The sequence below is a fragment of the Triticum urartu genome, chromosome 7A (genome assembly GCF_056163025.1).
Source record: "Triticum urartu cultivar PI428250 chromosome 7A, HENAU_Tu73, whole genome shotgun sequence".
NCBI classification, from domain to species: domain Eukaryota; kingdom Viridiplantae; phylum Streptophyta; class Magnoliopsida; order Poales; family Poaceae; genus Triticum; species Triticum urartu.
In genome coordinates, this window is record NC_141879.1 from 105,346,101 (window position 1) to 105,370,081 (window position 23,981).

At 46.8% G+C, this 23,981-nt stretch overlaps 2 protein-coding genes across 3 annotated transcripts; one reads left to right on the plus strand and one right to left on the minus strand.

Moving 5' to 3' along the window:
- LOC125521137 (suppressor-like protein) lies at positions 1-4,766 on the minus strand. Its single transcript, XM_048686186.2, has 5 exons — positions 3,521-4,766; positions 2,911-3,243; positions 1,615-1,754; positions 1,182-1,342; positions 1-417 (listed from the first exon to the last, which is right to left on the minus strand). The coding sequence occupies exons 1-5, from the start codon at positions 4,684-4,686 to the stop codon at positions 238-240; spliced, it is 1,980 nt and encodes a 659-aa protein (XP_048542143.2). The 5' UTR covers positions 4,687-4,766; the 3' UTR covers positions 1-237.
- Positions 4,767-9,335: 4,569 nt separating this feature from the next.
- On the plus strand, positions 9,336-12,110 carry LOC125520923 (Pentatricopeptide repeat (PPR) superfamily protein). 2 transcript variants are annotated; one of them, XM_087535917.1, is made up of 3 exons: positions 9,336-9,852; positions 9,966-10,348; positions 10,693-12,110. In XM_087535917.1, exons 1-3 carry the CDS (start codon positions 9,427-9,429, stop codon positions 11,384-11,386), a joined length of 1,503 nt encoding a protein of 500 aa, XP_087392043.1. In that variant the 5' UTR covers positions 9,336-9,426; the 3' UTR covers positions 11,387-12,110. The 2 variants fall into 2 exon arrangements, with proteins under 2 accessions (XP_087392043.1, XP_048541923.1); XM_048685966.2 differs by having other exon boundaries at positions 9,339-9,852; positions 9,942-10,348.
- Positions 12,111-23,981: the final 11,871 nt, after the last annotated feature.

A 23,981-nucleotide genomic window follows, 5' to 3' on the forward strand; every position in this document is an offset into this window, starting at 1 on the left:
TCTTCATAACCTGTGTGGTTCATAACCTGTATGACACGTAGTACAGCCCGGGCTTTGCATATAGTGTACAGCAGTGAGATTACATTACAGACAGCGAGTGTACGAAGATAACAGTTTCACAGCAAATTTAGAAGCAGGTCATAAGACCCCGGTACGTAACACTATAACATTGCTGCTTCTTCCTATGGTCCTGAAATCTCTAGTGTACACCAACGAGTCTACACCAACACCACAAAATCACGGCTTTTTACCATCCGGAGGTGGTACCTTTACACCCATAAGTCCAAGCAGGTTCGAGGCTGGGCCAGGAAGGCCCTGCTGAGACGAGTACGAGTTGAGGAAGCTCTCCACAAGGTTCAAGTTCACATCAACTGGGGCCATCTCCCCATCATCACTATCAGCAGCATTTGAGGGACCCTGCAAAGCAAAACAAGAACACATCGCTGATTAGTTAAATCGGACAACAACTCTAGCCAGAATCATACAGGCATCAAGTTTGCAACTGAGAATTTGATATGACACAAGTGCAAATATGGAATTTCTGTTCTTGTTAGCAGATAGACCACCAACACGACAAGTAAAGCTGGATGCAGAATTGAACTTGGATATCTGGGAGAACAGAAATGCACAAACAGAAGTCATGAGATTATCTACATTTATTTACTGATTTATCCTTGAATAGTTCTGTGTTTGGTATTAACTGGGGAAAAAAAGACGCATGCAGCTAAATGATGGACTTCGTGGGTTTGGACACTTTGTTACGCATATCTGATATCCAACTAGTCAACTCATGTGGCTTCATGTGTTCACACATAGCATGATATATTGACATCCTTACATGTTCGCGGCATGGTAGAAATATATTAGTCACTTTGACCACTAAAGACTCCTAATGCTTGACGAAGTTCTACTGGAATCTTCATGATCTTAAGCCGTTTGAGTATGTGTAATTTAAATCCCCACATGCTAAACATGCAATTTAAGAATGAACCTTATTCAAAATCACACTTCCAATTATTTGTTTATTTTCTTAAAACCTAGCCTACAAATAGTTTAACAAACTAACAATACTAATAGTTTATCAAAATTAATAAGTTTGAGCAAGCAGTCCACATGGTAGTGGCCTATCCTGAACATAAGATGGCAAGACGAAAGCTTACAAGGCCCTGAAGGAAGTTTACCTCACTGTTGGTGCTAGGGCGTTGTGCTCGAGAAAAGGTTTCCTCAATGGTAGTCTTACTTAGCTCGTCATTCAAAGCATCTGAATATGATTCCATGAAAGAATCATCCATATCCTTTTCACCAGCTTCTTCAGCAGAATCGTTCTCGAAATCAGAATCATCTGCACCATCAAAACCACTTTTAATTTCTAACACGCAGTTCACAGCAAACAAGAATCCCTAAACCAAAGCGGCGACTAATGCAACAAAGATAGGAGAATATTGTGGAAAACTGAATTAAGTATATATATTACTTATCAACTTATCTATGAGAAGGTAGTCAAAGGATACAAACTAAAACCACGACAAGAATTATGGAACGGAGGGAGTACTGGCTAACAATGTTCAAGCAAGATACTAATGAGGAAATGAGAACTGGAAGAAGGGGGCATACCAAAGTCCATTTCAGACGAGGAGGATTTTCTACCAGCTTCAGTATCATCGCCAGCTTCCTCCTGTGAAGCTCTTCCTAACACCGACTCCATGGCCTTAAAGAACAGGTTGACATCAAGGTCTACTGTCTCCGTGTCTTCCCTACATGAGCGAAATTAATAGATCAATACTAAATAACCAATTCAGTTGAGAAGGTGCATAATTAAATGGCTACAGCGAAGAAGTGTAATTATACCCAGATTGTTACACACAACAAGTCCTAGAAATATATTTCATCTCTAATGTGCTAGACAAATAATGTCACGTAGGCTTTCTGCCAGGGAAATAATCTCTAATCACATACTACTTCTTTGAAGTCATTTATGCTCAAGGACTGATTACGTGAAGAATCATCCCTTATGAAGCCCCAATTGCAAAGGTATAACTGCTGATCTATTGCACACTGAGAAATGGAGCTACTATATCTATTGGGAAATGGCATAAACCCTGATAGTGCTTTGTAAAAGCAGCAAACAATGCTCTTTTATCAAATGTCAGGGTTGATAAGCTGTGAAACATGAACCATAACATGTATCCAACGCAATAAATTAATAAATCATACTATAAGGTTGCGCTATAGTGTTGTGTTTACATGATTTCCACCTAGTAGAAATTAAATTCAGCATAATGCTACCTCTCTATCTAAGCCTCTACCAGTTTGCATTTCACATTTTTCATCTTTACTTTCTGTTCAATGTTTCCAGATGGCGTACACATTTCACCGAAATAAGATAAAGTTACTTAACATGCAAGTTAGTGCATTTTGATTCCTGTTTGACAAAAGATTATATCTGTAGATACAGATGCTCACACTAAAATGTTTCATCCCATGCCTCTCCTTCCTGATGGTGGTTTAAACTTTTAACTTCAGGGCCAAACGTAGGTACAGAAAGAAAATAGTGTATGATCCTTATGTACATACTCCCTCCATCCGGAAATACTTGTCCTCCAAATGGTTGTATCTGGACTTATTTTAGTTATAGATACATCCATTTTATCCATTTCGAGGACAAGTATTTCCGGACGGAGGGAGTACAACGGTAATTATTTTAACAAGCAAAGGTAAATTATTCAAAGATATGAGCAACTGAGAACCAAGTGCACGTCTGGTTGTTGTGCGGCACTCTGGAATAATTTGCTAGGGATAAAAATAAAGATGCTTTCAACAAACTGTTACTAAATGCTTCTGGAAGGCAGATGCAATACCAAAAGGAGCCTAAGCATTGAACAGAGATTACAAATGAGTCTATAAGAGAACCTGTTTGTGGGAACTTCAGCTCCCTCGAAACTCGACATTTTGCGAACAAAATCTTGCATGGACTCTGTGATTTCTCCAAGATTAAACTCGCTTGGCTGGGAGCTTGAACTGCTGGAGACATTTTGCTTTTGACTTTTTCTATTCTTCTTTACAGCCGCATACTCTTCCATTTCCTTCTGCCTTTCCTGAAGTTCTGCATTCAATTCATCCTCCCCATTACGCAGCCAAGAATCATCATCACTCGGGGGAAGATTAATGCCTTGAAAATCTTCTGCCGAGTACGGCATCGCAAGGATTTCATCAATTCGACGCACCGGTGCACTTAGCATCTCCCTGTGAAATACCGCAGAAGTATCAGAACACTGCCAGAATTTCATATTATAGATGGCTATTGAGTTCATGACCTATTAAACCAGGTGGCCTGAAGAACTATGTTGGATCGCACTCACTACTGTCCATTGCAGAATCTATTAGTTCTCACCGTTGTAGTTGCAGAAGAAACAGATAGATAACATAATTTTTAAGGTTTGAAACTAATAAAGGAATAAATGGTAACACACTAACACGCTCCGACATAGGTAAATCCACAACTATGAGCAACAAAATTTACCTTGTTCGCGAGAACGAACTCGAGCTCTTGTAATACTGCATTGCATTCTCCATGACCCTCTTATACTCCTTGGAACCAGGAAGCAACCCCTCAAAACACCCAGCCGCCTCCAAGCTCTTCTTGTAAACCTCCCATGTGCTCCCCATTCCTTCCTCCGCCTCGTGCCGCCTCTCCTGGTACATCATCTCGAACCCACACGCAATCTTCATCCCCAGCTCTGCCTCCACCCACTTCTCCGGACCCTCCTCGCTCCTCGGCATGGGGTAACCCCTGGGCGCCTGGAAGCTCTGCTGCATGAGCTGGCCATACATGGCCTTCGTCATCCGCACGGAGGTCCTCACCATGTCAACCCCTTCTCCGCCGGGGCCCTTGAGGAACTTGTCCATCCTCGCGGCGTGCTTCATGGTGTCGATGTCCCGGTCGTAGAACCCCTCGACCGCGCGCGCGATCAAGCAGGGCTCCTCCCTGAGCACCTTGGCGACGGGCGCCGGCACGGTGACGCGCGCCGTGTGGAGGTTCTCGGCGGCCCGCTCGGGCATCCCGGCGATGCGGCGCTGGATGGCGGCCTGGACGGCGTCGGAGGCCCGGGTGTCGACGGAGTCATCGTGGACGGCGGCGAGGGCGGCCTGGAGGGACGGCGTGTCCGGGAAGAGGGAGGGCGGCAGGATGTGGAGCTCGCCGCGGAAGATGAAGACGCGGTTGGGGGCGGAGTCGGGGTCGAGCCAGCGCGGGAGCGCGAAGGCGGCCTCGATGAGGAGGAAGTCGCCGTCCGAGTCCCAGGCGCGCGCGGCGAGGCCCGGGAAGGCGCGGGTGAGGGCGAAGAGGAGGGCGACGGCGAGCCACTCGTCGGGGAGGGAGTCCCCGAAGCGGAGCGCGCCGTGGAGGTGGGGGGCGGCGGGCGGCGAGGCGCAGGCCGCGCAGGGGCCGGCCGGGTCGGCGGGGAGGGAGAGGGCGAAGGGGTCGCGGTGGAAGAGGTGGGTGGCGAGGAAGGGGGCCAGGTGGGAGAGGAGGGAGAGGTGGAGCGACTGGAGCGAGGCGAGGAGGGCCGGGGCGGGGAGGCCGGTGGGGAGGGGGAGGGGGTAGACGGCGTAGAAGAGCGTGTCGTCCGGCGGCCGGCGGCGAGGGAACGGGAAAGGGTTGGAGGCGGCGGCGGCGGCGGCGGCCATGGGGACTTGGGTAGCGGTGGCGGTGGCGCTGATGGCCGCGGGGAGTTCTCTCTTCCGGAGCTTAGAAGGGCCTCTCTGGTTCGGCGGTGCGCGAGAAGGCGCTATATGGGTTTGGTGATGGCCGACTTCGGCGGTGCGAGAAGGCCCGAATGGGACAATCGGCCCATCGACATCGGCGACTACCTGCACCACCGAACTGTTGTTCGGGCGCGCCTATGTCTCGCGTTCAGCGAGTCGTTTTACTTTCTGTTTTTTTTCATGTTTTTATTTCGTTTCTTGATTCCATTTTTTTCCTTTTGTTTACACTTTTAAATCTAAACATATACATTACAAATTTACATAGTGTTTTGAAAAATGATAATCATGCATTTGACAAATGTTGAATGTGTATACCAAAAATTGATCATGTATAAGAAAAAATGATGAAATATTTCGATCATGTAAACAAAAATATTGATCGCTCATTTGAAAAAAAGTTGAACAAGTATTTCCCAAATGTTAACCAAGCATTGGGAAATGTTAAATGTGTATAGAAAAATGTTGACCATGCACTAAAAAAGGATCATTGTATATAAAAATGGTAATCAAGCATTTCAAAAGATGTTGAACAGGATTTAAAAAATGTTAATGAAGCATTTGGAAAATGTTAAATGTGTATAGAAAAAATGTTGACCATCCATTCAAAAGATTGTTAGTCTTGCATTTCAAAAAAAAGTTGATAAAGCATTTGAATATTGCTAAAAGTGCATAGAAATAATGTTGACCATATAATAGAAAAAGATTGATCTTGTATATGATGCAACCGGAAGGTTTTGTCGATCCAAAGGGAGCTAACAAAGTGTGCAAGCTCCAGCGATCCATTTATGGACTGGTGCAAGCCTCTCGGAGTTGGAATAAACGTTTTGATAGTGTGATCAAAGCATTTGGTTTTATACAGACTTTCGGAGAAGCCTGTATTTACAAGAAAGTGAGTGGGAGCTCTGTAGCATTTCTGATATTATATGTGGATGACATATTGCTAATTGGAAATGATATAGAATTTCTGGATAGCATAAAGGGATACTTGAATAAAAGTTTTTCAATGAAAGACCTCGGTGAAGCTGCTTACATATTAGGCATTAAGATCTATAGAGATAGATCAAGACGCTTAATTGGACTTTCACAAAGCACATACCTTGACAAAATTTTGAAGAAGTTCAAAATGGATCAGGCAAAGAAAGGGTTCTTGCCTGTGTTACAAGGTGTGAAATTGAGTAAGACTCAATGCCCGACCACTGCAGAAGGTAGAGAGAATATGAAAGATGTTCCCTATGCATCAGCCATAGGATCTATCATGTATGCAATGCTGTGTACCAGACCTGATGTGTGCCTTGCTATAAGTTTAGCAGGGAGGTACCAAAGTAATCCAGGAATGGATCACTGGACAGCGGTCAAGAACATCCTGAAATACCTGAAAAGGACTAAGGATATGTTTCTCGTATATGGAGGTGACAAAGAGCTCACCGTAAAAGGTTACGTTGATGCAAGCTTTGACACTGATCCGGACGATTCTAAATCGCAAACCGGATACGTGTTTACATTAAACGGTGGAGCTGTCAGTTGGTGCAGTTCTAAACAAAGCGTCGTAGCGGGATCTACATGTGAAGCGGAGTACATAGCTGCTTCGGAAGCAGCGAACGAAGGAGTCTGGATGAAGGAGTTCATATCCGATCTAGGTGTCATACCTAATGCATCGGGTCCAATGAAAATCTTTTGTGACAATACTGGTGCAATTGCCTTGGCAAAGGAATCCAGATTTCACAAAAGGACCAAACACATCAAGAGACGCTTCAACTCCATCCGGGATCTAGTCCAGGTGGGAGACATAGAGATTTGCAAGATACATACGGATCTGAATGTTGCAGACCCGTTGACTAAGCCTCTTCCACGAGCAAAACATGATCAGCACCAAAGCTCCATGGGTGTTAGAATCATTACAGTGTAATCTAGATTATTGACTCTAGTGCAAGTGGGAGACTGAAGGAAATATGCCCTAGAGGCAATAATAAAGTTATTATTTATTTCCTTATAATCATGATAAATGTTTATTATTCATGCTAGAATTGTATTAACCGGAAACATAATACATGTGTGAATACATAGACAAACAAAGTGTCACTAGTATGCCTCTACTTGACTAACTCGTTAATCAAAGATGGTTATGTTTCCTAACCATGAACAATGAGTTGTTATTTGATTAACGAGATCACATCATTAGTTGAATGATCTGATTGACATGACCCATTCCATTAGCTTAGCACACGATCGTTTAGTATGTTGCTATCGCTTTCTTCATGACTTATACATGTTCCTATGACTATGAGATTATGCAACTCCCGTTTGCCGGAGGAACACTTTGGGTGCTACCAAACGTCACAACGTAACTGGGTGATTATAAAGGAGCATTACAGGTGTCTCCGAAGGTAGATGTTGGGTTGGCGTATATCGAGATTAGGATTTGTCACTCCGATTGTCGGAGAGGTATCTCTGGGCCCTCTCGGTAATACACATCACATAAGCCTTGCAAGCATTACAACTAATATGTTAGTTGTGAGATGATGTATTACAGAACGAGTAAAGAGACTTGCTGGTAATGAGATTGAACTAGGTATTGGATACCGACGATCGAATCTCGGGCAAGTAACATACCGATGACAAAGGGAACAACGTATGTTGTTATGCGGTCTGACCGATAAAGATCTTCGTAGAATATGTAGGAGCCAATATGGGCATCCAGGTCCCGCTATTGGTTATTGACCGGAGACATGTCTCGGTCATGTCTACATTGTTCTCGAACCCGTAGGGTCCGCGCGCTTAAGGTTACGATGACAGTTACATTATGAGTTTATGCATTTTGATGTACCGAAGGTTGTTCGGAGTCCCGGATGTGATCACGGACATGACGAGGAGTCTCGAAATGGCCGAGACGTAAAGATTGATATATTGGAAGCCTATGTTTGGACATCGGAAGTGTTTCGGGTGAAATCGGGATTTTACCGGGTAACCGGGAGGTTACCGGAACCCCCCCGGAGCCATATGGGCCTTCATGGGCCTTAGTGGAAAGATGAAAAGGGCTTCCCACAAGGGCTGCGCGCCTCCCCCTTCCCCTAGTCCTATTAGGACTAGGAGAGGTGGCCGGCCACCCCTCTCCCTCTTTCCCCCTCGGGGAATCCTAGTTAGAATAGGATTGGAGGGGAGTCCTACTCCCGGAAGGAGTAGGACTCCTCCTGCGCCTCTCTCCCTGGCCGGCGCCCCTCTCCCCCCTTGGCTCCTTTATATACTGAGGTAGAGGCACCCTAGAACACACAAGTTGATCCACGTGATCTATTCCTTAGCCGTGTGCGGTGCCCCCTGCCACCACATACCTCGATAATACTGTAGCGGAGTTTAGGCGAAGCCCTGCTGCTGTAGTACATCAAGATCGTCACCACGCCGTCGTGCTGACGGAACTCTTCCCCGACACTTTGCTGGATCAGAGTCCGGGGATCGTCATCGAGCTGAACGTGTGCTCGAACTCGGAGGTGCCGTAGTTTCGGTACTTGATCGGTTGGATCGTGAAGACGTACGACTACTTCCTCTACGTCGTGTCATCGCTTCCGCAGTCGGTCTGCGTTGGGTACGTAGACAACACTCTCCCCCTCGTTGCTATGCATCACATGATCTTGCGTGTGCGTAGGAAAATTTTTGAAATTACTACGAAACCCAACAATTTCCTTCCTACTTTTTCTATTTCGACTATGCGCTAATGGGCAGACCCGATTAGTCGAGATGCTTCAGCGACAAAACCATCGGTCTCGTTGAATGCGAGATATAGCGCTCGTGCTGTTGTTATCCAAAAAAAAAGAATAGCACCAAACTGTTCGCTATTGGTTTTTGTGTAGCGCACAACATAATGAAATTCGATGAAATTACTGTAAAAAACTCGGGCTGATTGTGTGTGTCGGATAGGATGGTAAGGCCATCATGTTAAAAAGGGGATGAGCACAATAAAAGGATTGCGCATAACCAAACACATATGTTTTACATTTGCTCACCCTAAAAGCACATAGGCAGGCAGGTAATCAAACATAAGGCATACAAATGATCATCAATATGATACAGGCTATCAAACAAGGTGGAACATGGGCGAGAGCCTGTTTTTTTTAGCCGGGCTGAACCGGGCCATAAGATACATTACGCCTAGAATTAATGCAAGCAACAAAAAAAAATCCTTTAAGACTTTCTAAAGTGACGACATTTCCTAGCCAACAACACAGTACTCATCTGTAAGATTAACTAATACTCTCCGTAAGCTAGGACTTGAAGCGTTGATGTGAAATTTTTTATAAGGATGTAACCCAAGAAATTCTATGAAAAGCGTAGTTGTAGCGGAAAATATAGAGAAACCTTTAAACTTGCCCGAGGATTGCAACCCTGCAAATCAAACGAACCTTAGAAAAAGAATTAGGGGTCCAACTACTCTGAAATATCATATGAAAATTACTTTGAACCAATGGGTTCTTTGTATGCACAACATTTCTGCAATTCGGCAGAGCGTCTTGATTACTGTACAGGAGATCCAATCCCAGGCGTTGCTCATCCATCAGACGGTCCACGGAGCCTCTTCTCCTCACTGTTCGTTGCTCGCAGTCTCATCCAGTCCCCCGCAAAATTCTCCATCACTCTGCACCGCAGCTCCCTCCCGGCTCCCCTCGCCGCGCAATGGCCGCCGCGCCGGTGGCGTCCCCCTTCCCCGCGCTCCCCTCGCCCTCCTCCCCCCTCAGCACGTCAACGCGCCGTCCTCACGGCCGCGCGTTCCCGCTGGCAGCAGCCGCCGCCTCGCCGCGCGAGCAGCAGCAGCAGCAGCGAAGCGCCAGGGCCGCGGCGGGCGCGGGGGAGAGCAGGCGGCGGCGGGAGGAGGAGCAGGCCGAGGCCGAGGCGGAGGAGTTCGAGCGGCAGCGGAAGGAGGAGGTGAACCGCAAGATCGCCTCCCGGAAGGCGCTCTCCATCATCCTCCGGCGCGAAGCCACCAAGGCCGTCCTCGACAAGCGCGAGCCCGGCAAGGGCACCCGCCGCCTCCTCCCCCGCACCGTCCTCGAGGCCCTCCACGACCGTGTCGCCGCTCTCCGCTGGGAGTCCGCCCTCAAGGTACCTCCACCCCACCTCCCGCTCCACAGCTCCTCGGTCACCGCCGCGGGCTCTGTCTATCTAACCATGCCGTGCCCACTGACGCCCAGGTGTTCGAGCTAATGCGGGACCAGGTGTGGTACAGGCCGTACGTCGGGATATACATCAAGCTCATCACCATGCTCGGCAAGTGCAAGCAGCCGGGGAAGGCGCACGAGCTGTTCCAGGCCATGGTCGACGAGGGCTGCGCCCCCAACCTCGAGTCCTACACGGCCCTTGTCTCCGCGTACAGCAGGAGCGGCAGCTTCGACAGGGCCTTCTCCTTGCTTGATCAGATGAAGGCCACCCCTGGTTGCCGGCCCGATGTCCAGACATACTCCATTCTCATCAAGTCCTGCTTGCACGCCTATGACTTCGACAAGGTGAAGGACTTGCTGGAGGATATGGCGCGAGCTGGTATCCGCCCGAACACCGTGACTTATAACACTCTCATTGATGCTCATGGGAAAGCAGGAAGGTAATCGGCAATAAGAACCTATGCTTATGCCATAATCTTATAATTTAAGGTGCTATTTCCTTATATATCTATTGAATATGTCCTGGAAACTGTTTTGTTAATCATCAGTGATGCACTAGATCATCCTGAAATTTATAGTCTATGCTTAGCAGTTGCGTCACTTCTTCAAATATCATCTGTTCAGAAAGAAAGAAAATCTTCAAATATGTAAAACCTTTAGGAAAACCAAGTTTTTATTGCTGCCATCCAAATGCATATCCTATTGTTTCATATTCCTATTTTTCCTGGTATGTCTTCCAGCACAAAGTAATTAAGCTAATGAGGTTTCATCATTTGGGTTTAAGGTTTGCTGAGATGGAGTCAACTCTTCTTGAGATGTTGTCTGAAGACTGTAAGCCTGATGTGTGGACAATGAATTCTACCCTCAGAGCTTTCGGCAGTAGTGGTCAGATTGAGACAATGGAAAGCTGCTACGAGAAGTTCCAGGCATCTGGTATCTCCCCAAACATTAAGACCTACAACATTTTACTTGATTCCTATGGTAAAGCCAAAATGTATGAGAAGATGGGAGCAGTGATGGAGTACATGCAGAAGTATTACTATTCCTGGACAATAGTTACATACAACGTAGTTATTGATGCATTCGGAAGGGCCGGCGATCTTGAACAGATGGAATACATCTTTAGATTGATGAAATCAGACCGCATAAAGCCTAACTGTGTTACCCTCTGTTCATTGATTAGAGCATATGGAAGGGCTGATCAAGTAAAGAAAATAGAGACAGTGTTAAGAGTGGTCGAGAATTCAGACATCACGTTGGATATTGTGTTTTTCAACTGTTTGGTGGACGCATATGGGAGGGTGGGGCGCTTGGCAGAGATGTGGGATGTTCTCAATATGATGAAGGAGGAGCAAATAAGACCAGACAAGGTAACTTGCACTACCATGATCAAATGGTTTCTCGTCAAAGGGATTGATGATCATCGTGTTCAATACCTGCGCGACCTAAAAGATGGGCGATCTACAGACAATAAGTAGGTCTGAACATTAAAACAGATACTGAACTTATGGGTTCTGTTCTCTGCATTTTTCTCCAAGAAGATGGAATGACCTGCGTAAAAGCATCACTCAGTTTGCCCTTTGCAAAGAGGAATCAGTCATATTCTTCTCTTTGATGCCCTTAAGGAGAAACTCGAGTGTTACTGAATCAAACATTTGTCGGTGTCAATTCAGGGGCACAAAATTTTGTCTTAGAAGTTCAACAGCTGAAGTACAGAACTGTCGGGTAGCATATGTCGGATAGCAAAGTTGCCTATGGTTATGGCATCCAAACTGGCTTTGCGACTAAAGGGAGGTGGACAAAAGAGGAATTTGAAGCCCTCCATCAGTAGCTTTGAGTTTCGCGACAATCAAATACAACTACCAGTGGTGTGCTGGTGTCACTCTTCAGATTGTGCTGTGTCATTGTGCCTTATGTATTGCTCTTACGGCTATGCATGACATCGTATGTCCTACTGACTTACGCCAAAGATTGGAGAGAAGCTTAATATGCTAGCCAAATCAAATGTTGTAGTGTTCTACTACTTTTGAACTTTTAGGAAATGATATAGTTGATTGTTTGGTACTTCACCTAACATTGTTGACATCACTGTCCTGCAAAAAAACTGGCACCTAACTAATGGACCGAGGAATTGTTGTAAAAGGAGATTCTATTCTATCTTGACCTGTATTCAACAAAGGCTCTAAAGTTTATGAAATGGAATATTGTGTGTGGAGCAATCTTCGTGTTTGTTTAAATTGCCGTCCGACCATTTATCGTGGCCTTTTTATTTATTTTTTGAGTGGAGGCATTATTTTTAAAGTATCAAGTAGTAAAGAGATGACCAGGGCTTGTAGCAGCTCTGAGTTAACTGTGGAGGTTCTCAGCTTTGAAAAATCAACTCAAAGAAGCTACAAAGCTCTTCATGAATTCAGGTTTTCTGTGTCCAGTGCTATGAACTAAAACGAGTATTGGTATTCTCCATAATTTGTCAGTGGCTCGAGGCCCTCTGCCCTGTTTATTTCCTGCAGAATATTTTCACTTGCAGACATGGTGATGCTTATTGCTTGAACCAATTGCAGCTGTCCAAAATTTGTATCTCGGTATCCAGATCTTGCTGTGCTGTACAGGGACATTAATTATCCGATGCTGTTGTGATCTGTCTGGGATCTGTGCATGTGATGCGAGCAGCAAACCGATGCAAGGCCACTCGCAGTGAACAACCTGGTCAGGTTCTCTGTCTCTGCTACTGTGATATGTCTTCATCTTGATCCCAGACAGTATCATCTGTACAATGCTATCAGCCCTGAAAGCTATCTGCTCTCTGTTTTTCTTCTTCTTCTGATGTTCTCTCAACTTTGCCATTTTCAGGGGATTGCTATGTTCCAAAACCTGGTGTTTTTTTGGGAGGTACTTTGGCACTGAACTGGAGCAGATTATTCTGAAAATGAACCACATTTGTGGCTGTGGCTGCTGCCTGGGGCCACCTGCTGCTGTGTGAGTCTTACCAAAATCTGCCAACTTACTAGAAGAATCAGTGCTGCTACTATATTGATACGCCATACAGTTGTGCCGAGCTGGGGCTTGTCGGTGGCTAAGCAGCCGTGCCGGGGCCAAACACAGCTAGGCGCTAGGCTAGCTAACCTGCGCAGGAACTGATCTGATCATTTTATATATCCAAATCATGGCACTTGGTACAGTTGGGGAAGCCCAAATATCCAATGCCCCACTGTGCCATGCCGCCACTCCGTGCGCATGCCCCATGCATGAGCAGTAGAAAAATGTCAAGAAACGGATGTGTTAATGATCTACTCTTGTGGTTACTAACTAAACTAATGGCCTGCATCCTTTCAGAAAGGATCCACTTACGAAGCCACTCAAACAGATAGGATAATGTAGCTTCGTTGAGCATCTTCGCTTTTTTTCTAGTCCCTCTATCAAAAAATGTAAGAGTGTTTAGATCACTACTTGAGCTACCTAAATGATCTTATACTTCTTTAGGGGGGAGTACTGTGTATACCACAAAGTGATTTTCTTTACTTGAGGCGGGCATGGGCGATGTTTGCTTCATTGGACGGCCTGCATCCCCCACAATCACTCTGTGCATTTAAAAACCGAACCGAAAAACCATACCGAACCAATTTTATGGTTTTTATGGTTTCTGGTTTTGGTATGGTATGAACTTTTCATGCCGATTTGAACTTGGTTTTTATGGTACGAAGTAAAAAATAAATTTATATTTCTTGAGATGAACAACCATACAAGTTGTCGTTTTTCTTGTACATGAGTCAAATGCACTACTAAGCACGTAATTTTTTCTTGGAACATAGTCATTTTTCTATTTTTAAAATGCTAAGCACGTCCATAACCATCAACAGATGAATCAATGCATGCATATATACTTATGTAGTCATATACTATTTGTGTAGAATAGTATGTGTTTTGAGTCATAAATTTGATAATTATTATTACGTCATTTCCAAATCCGCGTCAACTTTGATTTTTATGGTATATACCGAAACCATACCAAAATAATTTGGTATATACCGAAACCGAACCGTATTTTAATTTCATATCATATTTACCAAAGTATTAATACCGTACAAACTGAAAAACCGTATAAATTGAACCATGTAAACCGAACGCACAAGGTGACCCCACAGGTTAGTAATAAAACTACCCAATCACTCGGTAGAAAGGATGAGATTTCGTTTCATTTCTTTCTTTTGGCTGGCTGGCAGGAGTGAAATATCTGTGGCGTTTGGCGTCGCAAATCCAGCACACATGTACGTAGTACATACTCCCTCCGTTTCGAATTACTTGTCGCAAAATTGAATATATGTAGATGCATTTTAGTTCTAGATACATCCATTTATGCGACGAGTAATTTAGAACGGCGGGAGTATGTACTACCAAACGCTTCGGGTTTCTCCAACCAAACAGCTGTGGGGTTGGACCGTTGGAGGTGCCGTTAGTGCGGGACGATTCGTCGGGTCCCTCGATCGGACCGAACACCGCGTGGAGGAGGCTGGCTGGGAATCAAGCTCCACCAGGATTGTCATGTCATGTGGCTTGTGTCAATGTGTGGGTGTGTGGTAGGCTGCAAAAGTACAAAGCTAAGTGTAGTACCAGAGAAAGCATATGTAGATTGTCCGACTGATACGCTTTTAAATGATTGGTTGGCCCGGCCAGCCTCCATGATTTCAAAGTTAGGACTGCTTATTGGAGACTATAACGACCTGGACCATGCCAGCAAAGCAAGCTGCCTGGCACGCACGGGCCGCCAAACTAAAGGAGAGGGCGCCGTTTGGACGCATGGAAGAACCTCTCCCTTTACCGGCCAGTGTGGTTCCCGTGACTGGCTTCACGGACGAGGTGGGCTGGGCGGCGATTCGAACCAGCGCAGCGCAGCACGGCCGTCGCCCAAAGCAAAAGCAAAGGCGGCCAGGCCTCCGCGACGTATTCCCCGAGGCCGCCGGCATCTCATCTTTCCGTGCATGTTCGCCTTCTAGATTGCGACGAGAAACACCTGGAGCTGGGCGTTGCGACTCGTGAATCGGGCCGGTCTCGGGCCGAACGATCTTCTTGTCCCGTCGCACGTGGTTCTCTCGGCTGGAATAACTCGTGCAGCGTGTAGTGGCTGGCAAAGGACGGTTCGGCCTAACCGAAGCTCGAAATGCAGCGGACCGACCGCCTTCTCCGCTCTCGCTTTGCGATGGATTCCAACCCAAACCGGTTGCGCGTGCAAAGGTTTTCTGAAAACAGTAGCGGTGCACTCGTTTTTCCCGCAAAAGTGTGGAAAATGACTCTAGATGCCCTAGCCGGAAACATGTTTGCCTTGCTCCAAAATGGCCTTATTTTTTGCATGATTTTGTTGTTATACGTATTATGTTATTCTTATAACCTTTTTTAGTTATTATGGCCTTTTATATCTATTGTTTTCCAGCGTGCAGCCCCTTTTGGGGTTACCGAGTAAGAGTGTTGTCCGCTCATTAAGAAGAATATCATTGCCTTGTTAATTGGGAAAATTGAGCGAATGCCATATACGAAATGGGCACGATGCCCCCCCCCCCCCCCCCCCACACACACACATCGATGCAGCATGGACAATAAAGGACATTGTCTCGTCCGGCCCTCCCCGCACCTTGCATCGAGAAACGGATTCGACATGGCCCACCCAAGGAGCGGGGTGGAGAGATTGAAATGCTTCAATGAAGCACAAAAGATATGTCTTGAGGCACTACATCACCACCCCGTTGCCGCCAAGCTGGAAGAGAAACCAACCCCGCTTTGGGATGAGTAGGATTACGCTACCCTGACTTTGCCAACGGTGGAAGCACACCTCAGGGACCCCCGCTCTGCCCTATCGACACTCCCGAGGCCAATTCAGTCTGAGGTTGCCACCATGGCTTCTACCTAGTTGTCACGCCATGTGCAGCCTTAGCCTTCCACTGCCACCTTTCAGGGATGCAGCCTCGACGTCTAGCTAATCACACTCTATCAGCCCTAATCTCTCAGGATGATAACCCTATCACACCGTAGTACAAAAGTCGACAATCGTGTGGAGCACAACAAAGAACTGTGCCTAGTGAGGGCACAATCTTTTTCAAAAAAAATGCATGTCATTACAAAAAGGGGTTACCTAAAGGGGTAAAAAGGAATATATATGATAGCTTGCTAGTGATTCAGACGGTCTTTGGGGACAAGTGCCTCTTGCAATTATTCCCCGATAAGGCGCCATCAATACATAAGTGGGATGTACAATCCCTTTGTTCTTCGCTTTTTAATAATGGACCGACACCTTCCCTGTTGTCGCTTTGCAATGGATTCCAAAAAAGATGGATGCGCATGCAAAGGGTTTCTAAAGTACGTATAATACGTACTTGTTCTTCTCACATAAAAATGAGGAGAAAGCCAAAACAATGCCCTGGCCAAACTTGTTTGCCTTGCTCCCATGCAAAATGGTCATGTTTTTGTTTTTGCATTATTTTGTTATGTGTGCACAATATATTAGTATAGCATTTTTATAACTATTATTTTCCAGCTTGGAATCCCTTTTCGGGGTTACCAACCAAGGGTGTTGTTCGTTCATTAAGAAGCATAAAAATTGCATGGTTAATTGGGAAACCGAGTGAATACCATATACGAAAGGGCACAAAGCACCACACACCCCATCGACAATAAAATGTCATTGTTGTGTCATGCCTCCCCGCACCCCTGCATCTTGCAAGCCAGATTCGACATGACCCACCCTAGGAGACTGGTGGAGACCTTGAAATGCTTCGATGGAACACAAAAGACATGTCGTGAGGCACCGCGTCATCACCTCACCAGCACCGCCTCCGCCGCCACGGAGTTGAAAGAGAAGCCAAACCCGCTATGGGATGAGCATGATTAAGCCACCCTGACTTTGTCGACGGTGGAAGCACACCTTGAGGACCCCACACTGCCCCATAACCTCCGACACTCCTGAGGCCTATTCAGTCTGAGGTTGCCACCATGGCATCTGCTTAGTTGCCACGCCATATGTAGCCTTCCACCGTCATCTTCCGGAGATGCAGCCCAGCCTCGACATCTAGTTAATCACACTCTATCGGCCCTAATCTCTCAAGTCAATAATTTGGTCACATTGTAGTACAAACTCGACATTCGCATGGAGCACAACAAAGAACACTGCCTAGCTAGTGAGCCAGGGGCGGATCTAGTGGGGGTGTCGTGGGTGCCATGGCACCCCTTCCAAAATTGTAAGATAAAATTTATTATATTGTTAACACTAAATATCCATCAAGTTTTTTGCTATTTTAAGAGTATTTGTTGAGATTATGATGATTTTTAATGTAAACAAACCGTGGCACCCGCAAACCTGCGATTCTAGGCCGCCATTGTAATGAGCGCACAATCTTTTTTGAAAAATATGCATTCCATTATGAAAAGGGGCAACCAAGGGTAAGAAGAATATATAATAGCTCACGCGCGATTCAGACGGTCCTTGAGGACAAGTGCCTCTTGCAATTATTCCCCGATAAGGCGCCATCAATACGTACGCTATCACAACTTAATAGTGGGATACATAATCCGTTTGCCTTTTGCTTTTAACATGAAAGCGAGCAGAACATGACTAATTCCTTTTCCATTACTCTCATATGACATATATATACAGATTAATTTTCAACTTAGTTTCTAGGGGATGGAAAATGAAAAAAAGAGGGTGCATGCACTATCGGAAAATCCGCTGCACCCTCACAATCAGCTTAAGAAGAGGAAAAGGATACAAGTTTTTTTTTCTTTCGGAACAACAAGCCTCCTCGTTGATTTCATTAAAGAAACCGTCACAATATCACAAAGTTGAAAACAAGCTCGAAAGAAAACAATTATACAAAATGAGTGTCTCTAAGTGAAAACAAAAAAATAAAGAAAAAGGAAAGGGAGGAAAATATGATTGAAAATTCTAGACCAACGGAGTAATACGGGGGTTTTGAACGTCTCGACCCTCTTGCCTGGTACACAGGCAACCCCGGCCGTTCACCGGAAACCACAGGAATGTTTCAAGTTGAGGGACCTGCTCACCACACCAACTCACTCTCATTTTTTACCAGGTGGAGTCGTGTCGTGCAACACTAAAAAATTAATTCAGGACGGACGGCGACGACCCGGAAGTGGTCAAGAGACCCGATTAAATCCACGTTGCTAGCTTGCCTTTTTCTTTTCTTTTCTTTTCACGAAAATGAGGGAATCTAGACTCTAAAATACATTTATATACATCGAGGCCTCATATACATCCATAAATAGTCTATTTAAAATCTCTAGAAAGACATAGATTTAGAAACGGATGAAGTAGCTGTTAAAGGACGGTTTGGCCTAACTGGAGCTCAAAATGCAGCGGACCAACTGCCTTCTCCGCTCTTACCTTGCAATTTCCAAAAGAAACCGGTTGCGCGTGCAAAGGGCTTCCACAATACTCGTGCTTCTCCAAAAATGAGGAGAAAATTAAAGAAAAAAAATGCCTTAACCAAAATTTGTTTGCCTTGCTCCCATCCCATGCAAAATGGTCATATTTTTGCATGGCTTTGTTATGTCTGCATATTATATTACTGTTTTTTGCGGGTGCATATTATATTACTACAACATTTTATATCTATTATTTATCAGCGTGCAAGCTCTTTTCGAGTTGCCGGGTAGGAGCATTGTTTATTCATTAAGAGGTATAAAACTGCCTGATTAATTGGGAGGAAATCAAGTGAGCATCATATACGAAAGGTCAACAAACCCACACACACTGACAGACCATCGGCAAAGCCATTGTTGCGGCATGCGCTCCCCGTACCCTGCATTGAGTGAGACGGATTCGATACGACCCACCCAAGGAAAGGGGTACGTGGAGGCCTCAATGATTCGATGAAGCGCAAAAGACATGTCTTGAGGCACATCGTCAACACCCCACTGCCGCCAATTTGGAGGTGAAACAAAACCCGCTATGGGATGAGCAGGATTGAGCCACATTGACTTTGTCGACGGTGGAAGCACACCCCCATAACCTCTGACACTCTCGAGGCCAATTCAGCCTGAGGTTGCCACCATGGCATCTGCCTACCTGTTGCGCCATTTGCAGCCTTCTACCACCACCTTCGAGTGTAGCATCCTTGACGACTAGCCAATCACATTCTATCGCCTCTAATCGCTCGAGCCGATACCCCTGCCTAGTGAGCAAAAAGTCGACACTCGCATGTAGCACAAGAAAGACACAGCCCGGTGAGCGCACAATGTTTTTAGGGAAATACGCATGTCATTACCAAAAAGGGTAAAAGGAATATATGATGGTGTGATGGCGATTCGGACAGTCTTTGAGGACAAGTGCATCGTGCTATTATTCCCCAATAAGCCACCATCAATACGTACGCTATCCCAACTTTAATAGTGAGACATGTAATCCCTTTGTTTTTCACTTTTAACATGAAAACGAGCAGAACCGGACTAATTCCTTTCCCTTTTATTTTGACATAACAGAAATGCAAAGTTCCAACTTGTAGATATCCAGGGGACAGAAAACGAAAGAGAGGCGAGTGCATGCACTATCATAAAAATCCGCTGCACACACTCACAATTAGCTTAAGAAGAAAGGGGAAATATTTTCTGAAACAACGAGGCTCCTCGTCGATTTTCATTAAAGAAGTCGCCGCAATATTACAAAGTTCAAAACAAGCCCCTCTGTGTGTGTGCGCGCGCGCGCGCGTGCGGGATAGTGATGGAGCGTATGACGTATCAACCCTGTTGCCTGGTACACAGGCAACCCCGTTTACCACAAACCACAGGAATGTTTCAAGCTGAGGAGCTCCAAGCTGAGAGACCTCCACTCACTGATTTATTTCTTACCTGGTGCAGCCGTGTCGTGTAACGCTAATTTATGTCAGGACGGCGACGACCCGGAAGCGGTCGGAGACCCGATCGATTAAATCCAAGTCGCTAGCCTGCCTGCCTGCCTGCCTTTTCTTTTCTTCGCTTTGGTTGGACCGACCGACCGACCGACCGACCGGTTCCTTCCTGTGGAAAGCGCAGGCAGGCTGACTTGTCAAGCAAGCCATGCGACGCATTGTCCCGCTCTCCGGGAAAGACCGCGACCGGGCTTGGACGCCCCCGTCGCGTTGCGTTCGCACGGGACGGGACAGGCACGGGTGGAGGCCGGGTCCGGGGAATGCGTGGGAGGACGCGCACCTTTCGCTCTCTGTATGTACTGTGTTACGGGGTCAATATTTTGTCCGTTGATGGTGCGCTGGTGCTACGGGGTCAGCGTGTCAATGTCGTCGCTTTCGAAACCGGTTTGTCCGTATACATTTCAAACACATCTTCAACAAATCGATGAAACTCTTATAAACACAGCAAGTTTCATACAAATTGAACTAAAACGTTAGCATTTTAGACATATTTTAACTAGAAAAGGTCAAACTATGTGAACGTCCTGCCGCGCGGAGCTCCATTCCTGCGACACGGATACACTATACTAGTCTACGCCTATCGCGGTGGATCTCTTTGTCTTTCCCATATCCAGCAGCCCGCTCATCAGACTGTCATGAGCTCCGGAGCTATATCCTTTTCGTGTATCTTTCCTACGTCCGGTTGCGCCACTCATCGGAGCGGAAAAGGGGGTGCTTCAGCCGGAAGGGGAAAGAGGGATGCTCCTTCGCTTCCGTTAAGGCGAGAGCCTCCCTTGTTCTACTTTCCCTCGATGTTGGAGGTGGTCGCGGACGCGCTGGGCACCGACTCGTTGATCTTCGCGTAGCCGACTTCTTTCTCCACCGACCGGGCGTCGTTCTGTCAACGTTGACGGCGGATGGCCTTGTCCATGGCAGTCACGATGCCCGTTCCGTCGTGCGCCTTCCTGGAGCAATTAGCCATTCCTCCGCGAGCTGGCTTGGAGGGGCAAGTTGCTCAACCACGCGCCGGCTTCGGGCGCCAACTTGCTCCGTCGGGCTAGGTGAGGGAGGTGGAGCGGCGAGTTGCCTGGCTCGTATCCGGCAAGCTTAGCGGGCCACCCAGCTAGCTTTCATGCCGGTGAACTCCTCTTTCTGCTCGCCTTGTGCCATGAAGATTATGGAGAAAATGGTGCATGGAGGAGACGGGAGCGGAGGTTTGGCGCGATTTTTGCCCGGCGTCTGGTACCATTTAAATAGCGGCCGGACGGGAGAAACTTGCTCGGCGTTGTGTTCAATGCTGACCCGCTTGCGAATGGACGTGTGACTGGAGTAGTTTAGTCGGCTTCCATGCGGGTTTAATTGAGGCATTTGAATGCGACGAGAAAGCGTGTTCAGCCGGGCGTGCTGTGTGCGGCGCCCTCGGCCGGCGGGTTGCTTTGGTGCCGGAGGTAGTGAGAGGTCGTGTCCGCCTTGAGCTGGCTTCAATATGAAGCGACTGCTCTACAGCGGCATGAATGTGGGCAGCCGACGCCGGGCCGGAACGCGCTTGGGCATTGGAGAAGGGGTTTGGATGGGTCAGGGTGGTCAGAAGCGGACATGGGTGCTATGTGGACGTCCGCAAAGCCCTCGCGTTTGTCTCCAATTTACAGGAGAAAGTATGTCCCGACTGTTCTGCGGAGCGATACATGTCCCTGTTAAATGGTGCAACACGTCCGGACCGCATGGTCAAAACTCGGTTTGAGGTCGGCGGTGGAGGCGTTATTCTTTCTTTCTTTCTTTCTTTCGGGGACCTCATGTACTGCCGATCTTTGTTTCGAGGACCCGTCCATGTCCTGCTCTTGTCGACCGGGTATTCATTCGTCCTACTAGCCGCGATCGCTACAAGAGAGCGCTCCTGTGGGTGGTGTGAGTCTCAGTGCACCGTCCTATCCGTTCGTATGTACCCCGCGACCTTGTGCGTGCGTGCTGCCCTCGCCCGAAAGATCGCTGTAGCTTTGCTCTGATGAAAGCGTTGCGGTGTCAGCGACGTTTCCCGTCGGTCGGCGTAGCGTAGGGTAGGGACGCCCGAGCCCGACAGTGCCGTTGGTGCCACTGGGCGCCGCTCCCTCGCATGCGCTCTCATTAAAAAACGGCTACTACTCGCTCGCCTGCGGTGCGGTGTGATGCGATGCGATGCGTCCGGATGGATGATGGGGGGCTCACGCGTCATTCGGTGGCAGTACCAACGCCCCGACGCGCTTCCAACCCGTCCCCGATCCCGCGCCTCTTTTAAACACCGCCCACCCTGCCTGCCTCAGCCTTCGGGGCAGTGGCGATGCCAGGATCAGAAGTCTGCGATGTCATTTGAAATCTGTGATGTTAAATACATGTGTTTTCACCAATTTTATGATTTTTTTTGCATAATTTCTACTTGTGTATAAAGGATTTGCCAAAAACCTATGTGGTCAAATGACCACACTCCTCTCAACGTGGCTTCGCCGCTGCTTCGGGGTCACGCCATTCGCGGGTAGGCCCGTCGAGTGCCCTTAAATTCCGTGGACGCCCCACTTCTCCTTTGAAAAAAAACATCTTGGTTGGAAATTTTGCTAGTGCATAGAGTCTATCCTTTTTTTGCGAATAAGTGCATAGAGTCTATCCAACATCACACCAAAAATTTGGTGACCTAGAATGGGTTTTAGAGGTGGAGAGAGAAGGTTCTTGGTCTCAAGTTTTTTTTTCTGCTTTTTAAGCATGCATGCCAAATGCTAAAGGCCAAACTTTTGAAAAGCAAATGAAACATGAACATAGACGCACAGTTCATTGCGTAAATTTGAACTCTGGTATGAAACGTTGCACATTAAACATAAAGAAAAGGCAACATGAATTTAAAAGCTAACTCGAGCACTACATTGCAAAAAAATTAAGAAGAACTGCTCTAGTCCGAGTCGTCACGCCAGAGGTTAGTCGTTGACGTCCTTGTTGAGGAGATGTTCATCACCCCTCCACCGCAGGGCCCGGGCTCATGGTCATCGGTGGTAGTCCGGTAGACCTACTCCACGACACCTCTTCCTCCTTCACCTCCTCGTCGGAGAACTCATCCTCGAGCTTTTCAAACACCTCGTCAATCTCGGCGTACCTTCGGGCGGTCGGCTCACGCTTCTCCCCACTTAGAAGGTGACCTGCTTCCCTCTTCTGGCCATCACCAAAACGGGTTTCTCCTCACCTTTGACGTCTACTTTAGAGGTAGAGGGAGGTGGGCTCAGCCCACATGGTTTATCAGTCTAGGCCTAGGTTTGTGTCACCTCCAGTGTTTTTGGATGGAGAGACTCGTTTGGAATAAAATCTCCTCGGTCTTGGCTCCACCGCCACCATGCCTTTGAGCGGTGAGCCAAGACAACTCGCGGGCTATCTTCCAACCCTCCATTAGGGCGGTCATTTGGTGTCTTCGGCAAGACGACAACATTGGTCAGGGTTTTTGTTTTTCGGCATGGGCCTACTTCAATTGTGACCGATCCAACCCTGTTCACAAGCGCTAGAGAGGATGTACAATGGTCAAGTCGGTTGTGGTCATTTTGGATAACACCACCGATGATGGTCAACTGTCGGATCCTTCACCACTCTGCCATCAGCTTCTCATTTGAGACGCTAGTCCTCGATCATAGCCTCGATTACTTCCCGACCGCATGCAACAAAGTCAGGCTTGCTCTGACGGTGGAGCAGCAGCAACAACGTGTCATCGGCTCGTTCTGGTGTGAAAGATTATCGTCTCCACATGAGTATAGATATAATTTATTGCTTTTCCAAGGGTGCCGTGTAATGGATCAGGTGGCCTTTTTGACAAAGAAAAAGGACCCCGGTAAGTGCCACACGTGTGGCACGAGCACATGGCAACTCCGAACGTTTTTATAGCAAGTTTAGTTATGCGAGGATGTCAACTTTAGTTGTCAAAACATGACAATTTTTTTCCGGATGTCAAGTTTCAGCTTTTTTGGCTTTGTTTTTTTCTTTTCGACTGACATCTATAGTTGTGAAGAACGTCAGGGCCAGATTGCTTCGTGCCACCACGCATGTGGCACTCATCATTTGGGAAGAAAAAATATCTCTCTTATTTTTTGGTGGGAGGCGTGGATAGTAATACGAGAAATGAACGGGGATGCAGGTGTCAACTTGCCCATGCATCGTCATAACCACCCACGGTCTACTACCA